General features: G+C 31.1%; 1 protein-coding gene across 2 annotated transcripts in view; it reads left to right on the top strand.

The window, feature by feature from the left end:
- The window catches only part of LOC106471362 (cysteine-rich hydrophobic domain-containing protein 2-like), a 60,926-nt gene extending 45,656 nt beyond the window's left edge, over window positions 1-15,270 (top strand). Inside the window, exons 7-8 of one of the 2 annotated variants that reach the window (XR_002613238.1) lie at window positions 2,012-2,071; window positions 12,290-12,364. Coding sequence is in view for 1 of the 2 variants with exons in the window: in XM_013931962.2 (XP_013787416.1) it covers window positions 2,012-2,071; window positions 12,290-12,340 (111 nt within the window). In the remaining variant the exon portion in view is untranslated. Of the gene's footprint in view, window positions 1-2,011; window positions 2,072-12,289 lie in introns of both variants that reach the window. The other variant, XM_013931962.2, reaches the window with a different exon arrangement.
- Window positions 15,271-18,199: the final 2,929 nt, after the last annotated feature.

Raw genomic sequence — 18,199 nt, 5'->3', positions numbered from 1 at the left:
GTGGTGATGACTAGCTGCCTTCCCTCTAGTCTTACACTGCTAAATTAGGGACGGCTAGTGCAGGTAGCCCTCGTGTAGCTTTGCGTGAAATTCAAAAACAAACAAACAAATGTTGAGGCACTAAAGGAAGAATTAGGTACTGAACATCATCCTCAAGAATGGAGACTTTTTATCAGCTGGACTGAAAGCTGTATTTTTGCACAATGGGAACACTAGGCTATTGATTCCTGTTGCTCATGCTGTGAACATGAAATAAACTTATCAAAGCATGCAGGTTATATAATTTTGAATGCAATTTTCAAAGAATAAATAAAGTTATTAAAGAAGTTATTTTCATAATATATAAGAATATTTTAAATAAATCTATTATGACTTGAAAACTAGAGGTGATCAGTAATTTTCAACATGATTTTTAGAATAAGCATCGTCAAATTACTCAGAATCAGATGCATTTTTTCTAGTAGCAGATAAAACAATTTTTTTTGTTGCCTGGTTTTATACAACAAAAGATCAATAACTATAAAGTTAAAAATTGTGTTGCTATGGCCATAATAAGCTTTGTGATAATTATGCTTTATTACATTATTTAATTTTTACTGTCTTTATCGTATTAAGTTTTAATACCTTTATTGCCCTCCATTGGCAAAGTGGTATGTCTGTGGACTTACAATGCTAGAAATCAAGTTTTGATACCCGTGGTGGGCAGAGCACAGATAGCTCATTCTGTAGCTTTGCGCTTAATTACAAGTAAACAAGCAATACCTTTATTATGGGAATTAGCCATTGTAAAACTTTATAGCATTATTCAGTTTAAATACTTTAATTCAAACCTGAATTCATGCAAATGAAAGGAATTCAACATTTAGTTGTAGATACAAAATTTTTTTGGAAAGATTTGGCTACTTATTTAGAGATTTTCTTATGGTTTTGTGTGTATTCATCCCTACCTTGTTTCTGTACTTTTTGGCATTGCCATCACTACATCATCCTTATTTTTTTCAAAAAAGTAAATGTTTATTACTTGTTACATTATGCTTTAGTACCTTTACTATGTTATTAGTTTAAGTAATGATACAACAATATGTGTATAAAGACTCACAGTACATTCTATATTTAAAACCTGAAGTACCTGGTAGTCAACAACTGCAATTAGAATTTCACTAGAAACCATGTTATAGCTCATTTCAGATGAATTTAAATGAGGGATATACATAAACATACTAAACACATTGAAATGCAGATAAATGTTGGGGATATATCTGTTATTCTTTTAGTGTTTTATCTCATCTTGTATTGGGAAACAAAAAAACCTTATATCTACTGTTTCATGCTCCATCAGTTCTCACAAAAGTTTTAGCTTCCAGTGGAAAACTATGTCTGAATCACTCATTTACAAGAATACACAGAAGAGAGTTTATAAAAAAAACTAGGCTAAACAGTTTCTGATTGCCTACTATTATCATTGAATTGAGTAGATTGGTGTGACTTGTTAAAGCATAAAACTGAAATTAATATGTTGTTCATTAGTTAATGTGTTTCATATGTTTCAACTTAAAAAAAAAATGGAAGGTTAAAAAGCATGATGGTTGGAGATAGTTCCAAAGCTTAACTGTTTCAGTGAAACAGCTTTTTTTAGTTTCTAAGCTTTTTATTGCACTGTGTAGAAATAACACATTAAACATGCTGTTGCAGTTGGTTTTAGTCTTAGTGAGTTTTAAGTCTTGCAGCTTTAAATTTTCAATATAATGTAATCCAAAGTGAATGTCAAATATTTTTATTCTCCTGAAGAAGAATAGTTGACTATTCAAAAGTGTTCAAGTTTGGGTTTTTATTGTTGTTTTTTAAATTCATTGTAAAATTTCTGGAATACTACATTTTTATCATTGAACATGCAACAGAATTTTTTATCTCACTTTATGAATAGTTGGGCAAGCACTTGTTATATTTTCGTTGCTGTTCTGTAACTTCTTCATATGTATTCTTAGAAGTTCATTGCAACTTTCTGTTTAAGCTTGGTCTACACTGGAGATTAGGAAAACAGAGAGGAGATTCAACTACTATGATGGAATATGTAAGTTTATACAAATAATAAGTAGATTTATCTACCTTAGCTGTAACTTATACTTGGTTATAATATTCTGAAGTTAGAAGCTGTGATGAATCCATTGTAGTTGTTGACATTCTTCAGTAGGCTCAAATTTAATTTTTATTGTAAATGTATATCTTAGTTTTTACATTATTGTTAGAACTTGTGTTTAAGAAATTTTTCAAAAACACAAATTCAATGCACAATTTATTCATGAGTGGTTGTTAATCTCTTCAAAAGGGTTCAATATATTTAGTTTTCTTTGAAGGACAATATTAGAAAACAAACTTATTTTAAGGCATATGATGCTATTTATCTCTTAACATAAAATAAAAGTTATATAAATATAAGGAAGTATTGCTTTTATTAATAAGTGTTTTATTATCTTTAAAACATAATTTTTTCAGTTTCACATATATATAGAAAACACCTTTCTGAATTTTGCATCTTTTCTTACTTCATGCACTTTAATCATTGCTAATATACATATGTACCTAAATGAGTAAAACACTGCAAGTTGTTTTTAGAGAACTATTGATGATATTTATCAGAATAAACTTTTTTAATGTTCTTTCACTTCTGATCAATCAAGAAAGACAGAGTATTGTTGAAATTATATTTCTTCATAAAAAAAATAATAATTCTAGGACAACCATATATTATATTTGGGTATAATTTAGATTCTATGTGTTTTGCTCACTTACTATTTATAAACTGCTGACACACTTTCATTTATATTCTGTCAAATAGTAAACTTTCTTCCCTATGTCAATTTCAGAAACTCTTAATTTATTCTACTACTTTAAATCAGTAACACTACTTCATTTATTTCTCTTCAAGGTTTAATTTTGGTGGCAAATGATTCAGGCAGCATACTGAGTGTAACGACAGTAGAAACTACTGCTAACTTGTTGGCTGTGCTCTAGTTGCAATAGACTGAATATGTAACAATAATATGAGCTACTGGTAACTTGTTGGCTGTGCTTTAGTTACAATAGACTGAACATGTAACAAATAGGAGCTACTGCTTCCATGTTAAGCTATGCTTCAGATGCAGCAAACTGAAACTATAACAATAATAGGAACTACTGCTTCCATATAAGGTTATGCTTCAGATGCAACAAAATGTAACAGTAATAGGAACTACTGCTTTCATGTTATGTTGTGCTTCAGGTGCAACAAACTGACTTTGTCATTGCACTTATATTGCAGAGTTATGCAAAATTTTCACTTGTCATTTCACTCATTTTGCAAGGTAGACAAAAGAGTAACTTGTCATTACACTTACATTGTAGTTGTAGACCATAGAATAACTTGTCATTGCACTTACATTGTAGTTGTAGACCAAAAGCTAACTTGCAATTGTGCTAAGTAGGAGTGGTAATTCTACACTGTAACATCGTATCTCAAAGCGACTTAAAATAAACATATCACTGCATTCATATGGTACAATTAAGCCAAAAGTCAGGTTGTGAATCCAGTTATATAGTATATCTAAACCATTGGTCTATTTATCGTCGTATTCATAGGTCAAGAGCTAGTCAAAGATTAATTTAGTATTAAACCTATCCACACACACAGCACCTTTAAGGTGTTGAGTGAGCATCTGTATATCAAATTGCAAAATTTAACCATGTCAATCTGTATACAATGATAAGCATTCTCAACCCCTGAAGTTATATGGTTGAATTCTGAACAAAAATAAAATTATGGCTGCATGAAAATAGTAGATATCCAACAGTGTGCATGACTTTTACACCAATAGCTAAATGTGAAAAATATATTATTGCTGTTATTTCATGTTCTTATTATAATTTTACCCTTCAATAATTTTTCATTTGTTGTCTCAAATTTAATAACTTGTTTTTTTATTTGGTGATCTGTTGGAAAGCGTTTGATCAATGCATCATGATCCTGCTTCTAACAATTTAGACCTCCTGTAGATTTAGCGTATGAGCCTTCAGTCTGCTACTGTTCCAAAGTATTCATGTATTCATCACCAGTATCGGGTCTTTTCCTTTTACTGTTAGCAAAAGAATTAAATGACTTACCCTGCCTCTTTAATATCAATAACTGTCTTTAAATATCTACTCAAATGTTGCCTTGCTTGCCAGTCATGTGTCAGGATACTTTCTTTTCAGAAACTCCAACTTGTCAGAATATTTGTTCTTTGCACACATAATTTCCTCGTATCATCCCGATACAGTTTCAAATTGCTCATGCTGTAAATATTTTCATGAGTTAAGGTCATGGCTATCCTATGGAAAAGGTTACAGAGTTTATGAATCTTTGGTAGAAAATTCAGGGACTCTGTTGGTCAATTTAAATACATTATCATCTGCACAACTAGAGGACATTTATGCAACAAAACGATATGGAAACTGTGAATTTCTCACAAACCCTGGGAAGATTTTGTTAAAGTTTATAAGTATTTTGTACATAAAGAATGTCATTATTTTAATTATGTCTTTTTAATAAAAATGTAATTTATCTATAGTAGTTATTTGCACTCAAACTGTAAATAGTTCAAGTGCAAGGTAATTTTCCTTTTAAATATAAAAATACTTCCCTTCATTTTATAGCTTCATATTTCATTTGCATAACCTCTAGAAGCTCCTAAATGAATATCAAAAGTTTATTTGAGATAAATGTTTGTATTTTTTTCATTTTCTCTACCATATCACTAACTCTAGCTATTATCATCAATGCCCAATGCAATGAAATGATTAAAATTAGGAAATAGAAAAAAAGTGCATTACTTTTAATTTTCTGTAGAATGTCTTTAAAGATATTCTTTTGGGTATATTCATAATTTCAGGTCTTTTCCTTTTCACGTATAGTAAATTTTTGAAGTTTTCTTTTCTTGTTCTTTACCATTTATTCTTCATCTTGACACAAGTCAGTGGTGCCCTCGCAGCATATCACAATATCTCTGGCAAAGATGCGCAACCCTTTGGCAAAATTTTTTTGCACCACGTAATATTGTAAGCCTTGAGAACTGATGCAAAGTATGATGTATATTTAAAAATGTTTACATTTTTAAATGTTTTAACACATAACTAAAAATTCTAAATAATTCTTTTCTTGTCAAAAGTCCACACAGGCTGATTCATTTACTTTATAATCCAATTGACAAGATGAATTATTTTTCTCTACTCTGTTTCTTACTGTATAGTCTGTGATAGACTCACTTACATTGACTTGTGGGTTATTGTATCTAGAACATTAAATAATTGTCTCCTTTTTGTCAAAGTCCACACAAATGGGTTCAATTACTTTAGAACACCTTTTGACAAGACAAATTATTCTCCTTATCTCTATTAAACTGTGAAACTCACTTTAAAATATCACCTGTTATGGCTTTTCACTCACACGCCAGCTAACTTCACATTTTCTAACTTTTGCCTGACTGAACTTTACTTTTTGTCTACTTCACTTGGTCACCTATATTTATATGAGACATTGTTCACTGAGGTCTCGAATTTTTGATAAACTTTATGACACTATGATGGAAAAATACTCAATTAAGGTAATTAGAAAAACACCCAAGATTTGAGTAATATGACATAAACAATATTGGTAAAGCCTAGACAACAATGTAATTGCATACACAATGTATGACTCGTACAGAGTTACCTAACAACTAACACTTAAACAATCATTCTTCAACACTCCTGTCATGAAACCAAACAATCATTAAATATTAAGTCACAAAATAAACTATACATCATACCTTGCATCAGTTCTCAAGGCTTACAATATTACGTGGTGCAAAAAAATTTTGCCGAAGGGTTGCGCGTCTTTGCCAGAGATATTGTGATATGCTGCGAGGGCACCACTGACTTGTGTCAAGATGAAGAATAAATGGTAAAGAACAAGAAAGGAAAATAAAACTCTAAAAATTAACTATACGTGAAAAGGAAAAGACCTGAAATTATGAGGGCACCACTGACTTGTGTCAAGATGAAGAATAATTGGTAAAGAACAAGAAAGGAAAATAAACTTTAAAATTAACTATACGTGAAAAGGAAAAGACCTGAAATTATGATTGTAACACAGTGACTTGTGCAGAAGATTGTTTAAAGGGGTACCCGTTGAGAAAGAAATAATGTCCTCAACAGTGTGCATTTGCACAGTGGTACATGTAGCATAAGAAAGTAAATCAACTCTCTCTTTTTATGTGTGCATGTTGACTCAACAATTTGTTTCTTCCATCTCTTCTGCATTTGCTAAAACATACTACGTGATATAATCAAGTCTAGATACTGTTTTATTTTGCTTGCATTCAAATGAAACATAATCTGAAATGTCAAAAGTAGTTGTACCATTGGTGTTAACACCAAGTCTTCTTGACTAGGTGCATTTTCACAGAGAATACTGTCATTTTGTTCGGGCTCATCTCCTTGAGAATCACAATCTTTCAATGTTGAAGTAGACAACCTCTTCTGGACAACAAGATAGAGATTTAAAGATACATGTTAAATCTAATGTTATTCCCAATTCAATAATATCCACACCAAAGCATTGAGAATTTTTGTGCTTCCAGTAATTCAAAATATTCACTAGATGAAGTGGATCCAAAGGTGGAACTGGCAAAATGGAGCTGTACATAATTGCATTTTCTAATGTATTTCTCCATAGTCTTTGCAATATTCTTCACTTTATCAAAATGATATACCTGATGACTCAAATTCTAGTTGAAATTTCAAGGGTGGGAAGGAGTATATAAAGTGATTTGCTGGGTTGGAACTGGCACTGTTGTTGACAACAGGGATTCTCTTAATGTATTGTGTCAGAGCTTCAATTCGAGAAAACACTGCTCTGTTATTATCATCAAATTTTAAAATGAAGTGCAACAGTTGCATTTGCTGCTGTTGGGTGACAAACCGAACACAGTGCCCCATGCACAACTTATTTTTTTTATATTAACTATACAAAACTTTGATAATTTGGTGCAGTTGTGTTCATTGTTTGTTTCTATGAATTTCTTTACACAAATTTTTGAAAAAACAAAATTAAAAATTGCATCCAGTACATTCTACAGCCAGATCAGGAACTTTATTGGAATTGCACTTATAAGTAAGGCCACAGGATATATTTTGGGATTATTCTGTTCAATTACTTATCATATTGGTACTTCAAGAAGTTTTGTTCTAAAACAAAATAATCTGTGTACCTTTTATGATTGAATTGTTCCTCAGTTTTGTTGTCTATTATGAGTTGTGAAACATCAAAATTATTATCAAGCAATATAATACACTGATGTCTTCAGGATATTGTCATTGTGAATGAGCTTCTTTTTCAATTTCAGAAAGCTTCTCCTTCCAATAGAGTTCATTTCTATCATTTAGTTGTATTCACCATGAAGCTTATTTATCTATTGTAGAATTATTGTTTTGTGTCGGTCATGTGTGTTCATCTTTCACTACAGGTTGTCATGTCTTCATCTTCACAAGTGGGATTTCTCTGGTCCTTTGTAAGGTGGTATGGCTTTTCTGTAAGAGTAGCTCATTTTCTTACTTATTCTTTTCAGCCATTCTCTCCTGCATTTTGTGAGCACAAATGGATGGTTATTGTCACTGATCTTTGCCACTCCCTTTCATCAGGTAGTCTTACTCTTCCTCACTTGGCTTTTTGACAGTGGTTTATCCATTTCTACAACTGCTGGTTATAGAGTGGCTTTGTCGATAAACTTCTGTCTCTTCCCCAACCATTCTCCTTTACTCTATCCAGTTTTTACAGACTACTTCCAAGCCTTTTTCAGCAGTCATCCTTCTTGTCTTGTTACTGTTCCATAGGATGTATTTTCTCCTTCTTCTTTCTTGTAGGAGTTGTTGCTGTCATTTTCGTATTAGACACTTCCCAAACACTTCAGCACAGGAATAAGTTGATTTTTTTTTTCCTGGACTGCTCCTTTCTCAAAGTTCATACATGTCCTGGAAATCCTGGAGTTTTTAAATTTTTGTAATATCATGGAAAAATGATGTTTTTTAACAACTTTCAGCTCTCTGTGGATTTTGAGAACTCATATGATTCTCCAAATTTGTTGCATTATTTTCTGATAAATGGAACTCGTATGGTGGGTGGCTGGTCTGGTGTATGGGTGGTTTACACCCTTCAGGTACTATTGGATGACCTTTCATACATTTATTGAAAATGAGCATCATCCAATGATTTGAAGAGCCCATAAATTAGTAACTAAATGGAACTTAAAAATTATCTTTAACTGAAATACTATACTGTTTTCAAAATTGGAAATTTCTTGTACTATTCTTAAAAACAGAATTTGAAGTTTGAAGGGCTAAATTTGTTGTTGCTAGTAACATATTTTTATTTTCTCATGTGACTAAGTTAGGCTTTTATTTCATGCTTAATCTTATTATTTTACAGTTTTGTTTCTATTTTATTTTATTGTTAGGTTGTGACATGCATGAAGTGTGAAATATTGTTGTAATGAGTAGGATCCAGAAAGTGCACTTTAATGGCTGAGTGGTTGGCTAATTCTAATTTCAAAAATTGGCTTGATGGGTGCAAAACTGACAGTGGTTTTAGCACACTGTAAATTCTGCAATAAGAACTTTGATGTTTCCAGCATGGATGTGGCTGCCTTGCAAGGAGCAAAACATAAGAAAGTGACTTTCAGCTGTAGAGACTGTGAGCAAATCACTATCAGATATTTTTCAGCCATTCAGAGTCAGCTTCTGTAACAGTGGAAGACAAGAGAATTTTGATTCCTGCTGTTAGTGACATTGTTACAGAAAATTCCATCTTCAACAATTACTCATCATGTTCTCTCTGAGTGCTCTGAAAGCTGAAATTCTCTAGACTTTAAACATGATCAAGAATTACATGTTCAGCTCTTTCAAGAACAACAATAAACTATTTTCTGCAATGTTTCTGAACAGTTTAGTTGTGAAAACTTTTTCTTGTGGTGCCAACGAGTCTGCTTACCTTTTATGCTTCAGGATTTCTCTGTACTTCAAACAACAGCTCATTCAAAAATTAGTGGGTCTGAGCTTTTTGTTGCACATTTTGATGAGAGCATGGATATAATTTTTCAGAAGGAACAGATAGACTTAGTGATCTGATTTTGGGATAAAAAATCACATCTTGTGGCTACTAATATTCTGGGATCTAAGTTTCCTGAACATACAAGGACAAATGACTTGTTGGATACATTACAAAATGGAATTGAAGAACTGAATCCATCAAACCTAATTCAACTTGAAATGGATAGCCAAAAGTAAATCTCAAGACATATGAATTCTTCATGTCTCAGAGGGGAGAAGAACATCTGTACTTTCCATATTTTATTTATATTGGTAGCTGCAGTGTGTATACTGTCCACCAAGCATTTCCAGTAGATGCAGCTAGTCTTTGAAGTTTGTGGCAGATATTTAAGATTTCTTTGCAAGAAGTGACTTCAGGAGTGTGAATGGATTCGACGTATTTCCACGTAAATTTTGTGTCCGTAGATATTTCGAAGATGTTACTTTTATGTGGCCTTCACACCTGGCTGGCATCTGCTGTCTGTAGTCATGATAGTCCTTTGCGTAGTCTGTCATTGTGGGAACTTATACAGATGTGATGTTTTTTGTTTGGTCTGAGCAATTTTCTGGCATTCTCCACCATGTGAATTCTTCCCTCCCATGTTCTTCTAGTGCGGTATGGGAGAACCACTTCTTCCCCAGTTCCAAGCCACTGGGGAGGTCAATATGGAGAATTCCCTATTGGGACAGTATAATCCCACCTACATGAAACTAAGTGGATGCACCCATTGATGGGAAGTAGAGATGGATTGTTACTTGAAGGTACAAGCTATTCATACTACATTATGAACCAAGCCGTTCCTGGTGGTTAGTCCAGCTGTATGGATCATATATTCTCCCTGCACCTGCTTATTCTGATAAATATATTATGTAAATATTTCTTCAGTACAGAAAGGCCTGGCTTATTGCCCTACACACTCATGCTCAATCGATCATGTGTGAGATAACAGCCAGTTGAGCAGTCTTACATTCCACCCAACCAAGCAACACTTTAGCATCACACAGTAAATTATTTTGACAATATCTTCTCAACCACTTCCCTTGGACAAAGAGTTTTTTGCTTGAGATAGATGCTTTCTCCTACTGAGTGATGTCTCACTAAGTTACCTCCTCCTAGTGGGTGACATGCTCCAAGGGTTTTCCCATTTTGTTGCTGTATTTGCAGAAAGAAGCTCATCTTTGTAATTTCTTTATCTGCACCATTTTCAAAATGTATTGTAGCTCTTTGTGGTGCAGAGAATGAGTGAATGTTTCTAAAATTAACATATTCCTTAACTGAAAGTGTATTTCAGATAGATACTTACCTCTCTTCACAACTTCCCACCCTTCCTCACCACTTCTGTTGTATTTATTCTACTTCATCAAGAGTGAACCTTTGTTCAAATGCTAGATAGATATTTTTGTGTATGGAGGATGTGTTGCCTTCCTACTGGTGGAGGGTTATAGTCTAGTGATTATTAAATCTTATGCTGGCACAATACATGTTAGTACATGTAGGGATGAGAGCTTCACTTAAGGCTTGTGGTGTTCACAAAAATCTTCACAGTAGTGGTGCAAGGCAATATCTCTTCATTGTGCAGAAATGTGGATGTCTGAAATAAATTTTTAATTACGGAAAATGTTAACTTTGAAATGGAAAATCCAGAAGTGAGAAAAGCTTATTATTCACTTCTGTCTGTCATAGTACTGTTGTATGATAATTTATTGTACTAATTTTGAGATACCACATGTGCTAATCTGTATGAAATATTATAAAACATATTATCCCCATCTATCATATATTTTAACATATTGATCAAAATTAGTAGATGATGTCAATCTAATTGATCAAAATTAGTAGATGATGTCAATCTAAACATAGACAATCTTAATCTTTCTTCTGTGAGTTTTATGTTTACATGAGTATTAATTGGAAACTGTTGAGAGATTAATATCAAGTAGAATAACTTACAAAAATGAATGCAAACTACTTTCATGTTCTGATTATTTAAAAGGAAAAACATTTTTTTAAAACCTCACCTTTAAAATGTACCATTAAAATAGACTGAGTGAATATTAGACCAAACAAATATTTTTGTGACAGGTTACACAGTAAACAAGCCTGGTAATATACAAGTTCTTGAGCTACCATACACTTTTAGGTTATGAAGTGAAAATCTTATCTCTTAGTCTATATCATTCCACTCATTTGATACAAGCACTCTAAAATTCACTTATTTCACTCATGAAATATTTTTTCTAGATATTCACTTATTTCACTAATCTGACAGAAATACATCAAAGGCTCATTTATGATAGCACTCATATTTCATAAGCAGACCAAAGGTTAACTTGTGTATTCATTCATATGAAGTAAGTAGCCAAAATGTTACTTGTTGCATTCTGCTGAATAAGTGTCCAAAAACTAAATTATTGCAACACTCTTATGAAGAAAGTACACAGAGAGTAACTAACTTACTATTGCACATGTATCAAGCATTATCAAAAATTAACTTACTGTTGCACTATTATGTAGCAACAATTCATAAGTTAGCTTACTGTAGCATAGTCATGTAACAACTATCCAAAAACTAACTTTCTGTTGCACTCTTATCCAAAGAATAATGTTGTTGCATTTATATAACACAACTAGACAAAGGATTAGTTTATTATTGCTAAGTTTGTATCCAATCTTTATGAAAATAGTTGCTTAAAGTAAGGTCATATTTAGAGAATATAGCAAGTAATGAAATAGTTTCATCTATCATTGTAAAACAGGTATGTTAAAATGTAAGGAATAGATTGTTTTTGGATGACTTGTAATACATTTACATACATAGTTAAAATAAATCAAAAAGGTCATGTCATTTGGTTTGACCTTATTCATATACATGATGGTGTGATAAAGGCCAAGTATGAACAGAATTAATTAAAAATAATGTCTATCTTGAAAGTTTTTTTTTTTTAATATCAGCAAATATAATATAATTGACCCAAAACAAAAGTCAAGTAGTCATTTAACACATCAGACAATATTTCAAATCATAGAAGTATTTATAATTTTTGTACCTTAGAATGCAGCATATAAAATTAAGCTCTTCTTTGAATAAATATGAAGTTATATTACATTTTAATATATATATATATATATATATGTATATATATATTTTTTCAGGTTCTATTAATAGAGTTCATTTCAAAGATTCCAATTCATCGGCCAGATTAGTTGATAGACTAGTAGTCCAACATGGAATAAAAGTTGGTTAGATACAACTAAAGTTATAGATTGTTTTGGTATTCTGTATATTTGTATCTTACATAACCTCATATGCTAAGTTTTGTCCATATGTACTATATGATTTTGTTTTAAACATAATCTTGTAAAAATGTAAATGTGGATTAGTTGATAAATGATTTATTGTTTTTACCAAATCATGAAACGTGAGAATAGTTGAAAATAAAATTTAATTTTGATCAAAAGATAGTCATACAGATTTGAAATTACATGTAAGATCATTAAATTTTATTGTAAGTTTGAGATTTTAAATCATGGTATATTTATATTAGTTAGTCATTTATGAGAAAATGGTTTATTTCTTATAGTTAAGAAATGTTAATTACTTTTATCATTAGTTGAACTGAACTGTTATAATTGCATTACTTTTTGTATGACCATGAAGAACAAGTTTTCAGAAAAATTACTATTTATTATAAGATAAAAAGTTTTATGCAGTTTTTTTTTTTTAAGACTAAGTTCTGTTGAAAGTTTACCACAAATCTCCACAAGTGGAAGCTTTAGAGACTTTCAATTATATTTCATTTTATAACAAATTTTTTGATAGTAAGATATGATGGAAGTTTTCCCCAAAATTGAGAAAATTTGAAGCTTGAATATGACCAAATAGTAAATGTTTTCTAAAAAGTTTGTGATAAATATGTTTTTTTTTCCTTTTGCTAAGAAATCAAATAATAAAATTTTGTATTCTGTATTAAAGGTTTATCATTCTTTAAGAACTTAGTGTTTGTTAGAATTTAATAGAATCTGTATTTTAACTTATGATTGAGTATCACATCAATTAAAGAATCTAAATATATTCAAGTGTTTTTTTTAGAATTAAATAAAAGTGGATTTATATTGTTAATTAGTTCTGTTTATCACAAAAAAGTTAAATATATTCAAGTATCTTAGAATATGATGACTTTGTTGAAATTTAAGAAAACTATATTTCATCTTTTTTGTCAAGCGTAAGTAGGTACATTTTTCGTAATTTAAAGTTTCTTGAATTTTTGGTTATATGAAATTCATCGCTGCTGAGTTCCAAACTGTTAACAAAACTAAAGTGAAAGACAATATGAAAACTAATATACCTGATTAATTTTTCTTCATTATTTTTATGTTATTGCAAAATGTGTTATTGCAATTGTTCCCATTTAAGATTTTATCACATGATCAAAGTCAATCACATATTTTAAAAACAGCAACTTGAAATATGATCTTAGTACTTATATGCATTTTTTTATATTAATTGCAAAGATATATTAGTTTTTGTATTTTATATTTTTAAAATTAAATTTAATAGTATTTATTTTATAGATCTGCTGAGATAATTATGGTGAACAGTTTACTGTGTAGTGTTTTTCTAAAGTTAAATAACCTAGAATGATGTATTGTGTTGAATCACTTGCCTGTTCCTTGTTTTGCAAATTACTGATGTAAAGACCTAAAACAGAAGACTGAGTGAATGAAAATGTGTAACATAAATAATAAGTCAGTGATGACACATGAAGGATACTTATCAAACATAATGAATGTTTAAGAAGAGGTAAACATGTGTCTGTGATATGTTATGCCGTCCATATGGTAGATTTGTGTCATCACTGAATATTCAAAAGACATGAAAATAGTTCTTCAAAATATAAAAGCAAAACTTTCTAACACTGTTTTCATAGTACCAATCTTTTAATGTAAAACTCTTGCCTTTCATAATAAAGCAGAGTACTAAACCTTCTGTTTTGTTACTAAACATTTTACCAATGTTTTGTTCTAATCATTGTTTCCACTGACTCACCAGCTTAGCTAAATGGAAAGTTTATTAGTCATGTAAGTTTCTAAGGTTGGTCAAGTAAAGTATATTACAATTGTCACTCAGGTTTTGAATAAAGGAAAATAATTAGTCTTTCCACGGATAGGATTAACTTCAAAATAATTGCAAATTTGTCTTTGATAATGACTTTCACTCTTAAAAGTGATTTTATGAGAAAATTTTTGAGACTTTTGTCACTTGTATATTAAGGATCTAAAAAGCACATGAATTAAATAGTGGGGAAGGAGATAGAGGTGATACTATTCAGTAAATACTTATTGTGTGTCCCAGTGTATAGTGTACCAATGAACCTGAGTAATTTTTCATCACCAGTATTTTTCATCAAACAGTGTTTCACTAATGTTTGTTGTGCTGAAATTGGCAGAAATAAGCAACATTTTTTGCAGAAACAAAAATACTTTGATAAATTTCTGAACCTTGATTACCATAAGTTAAAATTCTAATTAGTAAGGGTAGTTCTGTATTAGAAATTAACAGTATGTGTAAAAATGTGAACTACATTAAATAACGATAATGCAACATTTGAAAGACTAATCATTAGCTGAAAATATAATTTTTAATCTAGAATTATTTATAAGATGATAGAGGTAGAGGAAAGTAATATTTATTTGATTGTATTGAAATGTGTTCTAAACTGTGTTTTACATCATAATTTTAATACTTTAACATTTATTACAGAAGTAATTAAAGCCCAGTGTTTCTCATTATAATAGTAATAATAATAAACAAAAATGAAAAAGGTGTCCATGCTTAAAGAAGTATAATATGCCACAGAATAACTAAATTGTTCTGACCTTGTTCAAAAAAATTGTAACTCATCTGTAGGAAGAATTACTGAGTACAAGATTGCTCCATTTCTCACTTAACTAGTTCCCTTCATTCATTTGCATGTTTTTCAAGAATTAATTAAATATTTAAACAAGTTGATCACAGCAGAGTATAACATTTATGAAAAGAAAGATGTGTTTAACAGCTTACTGGTAGGTTAGTCTCCTTTTGTTCTGGTGTATTTGACTGTTTGTCAGAAATTAATTAAATATTTAAACAGGTTGATCACAGCAGAATATAACATTTATGAAAAGAAAGATGTGTTTAACAGCTTACTGGTAGGTTAGTCTCCTTTTGTTCTGGTGTATTTGACTGTTTGTCAGAAATTAATTAAATATTTAAACATGTTGATCACAGCAGAATATAACATTTATGAAAAGATGTGTTAAACAGCTTACTGGTAGGTTAGTATCAGTTAGTGAATTGTTTCAGTATTTTGTATGCTAGATAAATTTGTCTTTTATTCTGATCTTAGCTAAACAGCAAGAAGCAGCATAAACATTAGATTCTAAACATAGCATTTAAATGTTCTTTGTAAACAAAAACTGCTGGTCTTACTACTTATACCAAACATAGTACCAATACTTTTCTAGTACTAAATACTGTTTTTAGATCAGTAGTCCTATTTTAAACTTATTCCAACAGCAAAAAACCACTTGATCATCCAAGGACACCCACATGAGATAAGTAAAACTTATATTAAACATTGTACCATTCCCAGTAAAATGGCTTTACTTAGAGTAGTCATTTAAGCCCTTTAACTGCAGGTTTGGAAACACCAGACGACAAAGTATAATGATCTCTTCAATCTACAACTTGGATTACCTATGATGAAAAAACAGACTTGACACAAATAATTTGACAAGTACAAAAATAAGTGGCAAATGTTTATTGGTGTGTTTCAAACTGATAAGAGTAGAATGAGGACTGTTGAAAAGTTCTTATAAGTTTGATGCATCCCACCCTGTAAGTTAAATTCAACCCTAAACTTAAAATTGAAGCAACAAGATATTAAGTGACGACTAGAAATTGAAGCTAAATGTTAAAACAAAACTGCTTTAAGCAAATGATACACTCAAATGTGAATGAAAAATAGGCTTCCAAAAAGTTTAACTTATGGTACTGTTACTGAAACAAAGTAAAAGTAATCTTAAATTGCTTACAGGTTTCGCTATATTGAAATAAAAAGTCTAAAATTACACACAGCTGAAAGTTAGCCTAAAAGTTAACGATGAATCTAACAATTGAAAGATCAAGAAGTATAAGATTAAAAATGATAATTTACACACATCTGTCTAATTCTCCTAAAATCTGTCTTGTAGAGACAAACTTGGCTTTAAATACTAAAACAAAATATACAAACAGGGCCAAATTTGTGCAAAAAAATATGCCTCAAGTTCAAGATGTGTGTCTATTGAGAGTTGAGCTGAAGGGTGCAGCTGTGTTGAACCTTATCCATTCTGTCAGGAGGAAAGGTAGTCTTCTATTTTTGGACATTATATGTTCCATGCAAAAAATTTGGTTAATTGCCAATTAGGAAACCCACAACTTGCATGCTTTTAAAACAAAAAAATTTCAAGTATTACTTTAGCAAATCTATGCTATTCAACTGAGAACTCTGAAAAACACAATTAAGAAAAACATTTACATCTTAATTAAGGAAATAGCAGGCACACAGCATTATTTTGTAGTACATCTCCTCCCCATTACCTCAGCTGTCCTCAAATCTAGAACCAAAAAAAAACAAAATCCAAGGTGTATTGCTGAAGAAATGGTGTAACTTGCATTGTTCCTGTAAAACCACTTTCCCACACGTTAACAATCACAAAGGCAAAAACAACTTCACAAATACAAAAAAGAAATATGGTATTTACACAGCTCTCCTGCCTCCTTTAGGAAGGGGTAATCTAACAAACTATGCATATCTGAAAGAAAATCAAAGAAATTACCCTGTAACAGAGATTTCCTACATCTTTGGGGTAAGGGTAGTCTAATTAAACATAAGTAAAGAATACAGGACAAAAAAAATTAACATTGAAACACAAAATACAGTAGGTCATAAGTATATCATTGTTTCACTTTTTTGTTGTTAACAAATATTGACTTAATAAAGAAAGTATAATAAATTTCATATTTACAAATACGTAAAAGTGCATAACTACTTTTAAAAAACATGAGCAAGTGCTACCAAACAAATACTATCGGTAGATAGTTGTAAATAAACACCAGAGTGGCAAGAATCTCTACACGTGACAGTGTGTGTGGTAAGCAAGTCAAGGACTTTGTTGTAAATTTAAAATATCTCCTTGTAAAATGAGTTCCAAACACCAAGCAAGTGGTAGTTTTTCCTACTGAAAGAAGAGGCAGAAAAAAAAGTGTTAGCTTACATGTTAAATTCAATGTGTTGGTGTGGTTTATAGATGTATTGGGCTACGGATTCTTCTACAGTAGGTGTCTGTGACTTATTGGTGATAAATTCAGAAAAATAAATGAACAGCACGCACTCCACTTGTTTTCAAAATAATAATATATTTCAAACAAGTTAAACATATGTACAAAATTCCTTACACTATGGAGGTCATAGTTATATCTTAAACACTATATAGTTCTCTTCTTATTGTCAAAAGTCCACTTAGGCCTATTCAATTGGTTTAGAATTCAGTTGACAAGCCAAACTGTTATTCTCTATTTCTGTCACCAGACTATCAATGTATAGTTTGCTTACATTGTTGTTGAATTGCTGTGATTGTATCCTGTATTTCAAAAATCGTCTGTTCCTTTTTTCCATTTCCAAGAATCGTCTGCCTTTTGTCAAAGTCCTCTCAGATTGGTTCAATCATTTTAGAATACCCTGTGATGAGATAACTCATTCTCCTTATCTCTTACAAACTTGTTAATCTCACTCTAACATATAAACTGTTAGGCCTTTCACTCCCACTATGATTAACTTTGTGTTTAACTTTTCTTTGAACTTCTCCTTCCCATGATTTTACTTTACTCTTTTCTGCTGTTTTTTTCATCTGCTCGCTGGTATTTATACGTCTATCACTTAGGCCTTCTAGAAATCTCTATATCCCCGGCATCAATGGATTGCACATGACGTTAGATAGCCTCGACATCAACGAATTATAAGCAAAGTACTATTGTAATTA

This window comes from Limulus polyphemus, unplaced genomic scaffold, assembly GCF_000517525.1.
Source record: "Limulus polyphemus unplaced genomic scaffold, Limulus_polyphemus-2.1.2 Scaffold4572, whole genome shotgun sequence".
In the NCBI taxonomy this organism is placed as follows: Eukaryota; Metazoa; Arthropoda; class Merostomata; order Xiphosura; family Limulidae; genus Limulus; species Limulus polyphemus.
This window is presented reverse-complemented; position numbering and strand designations above follow the sequence as displayed.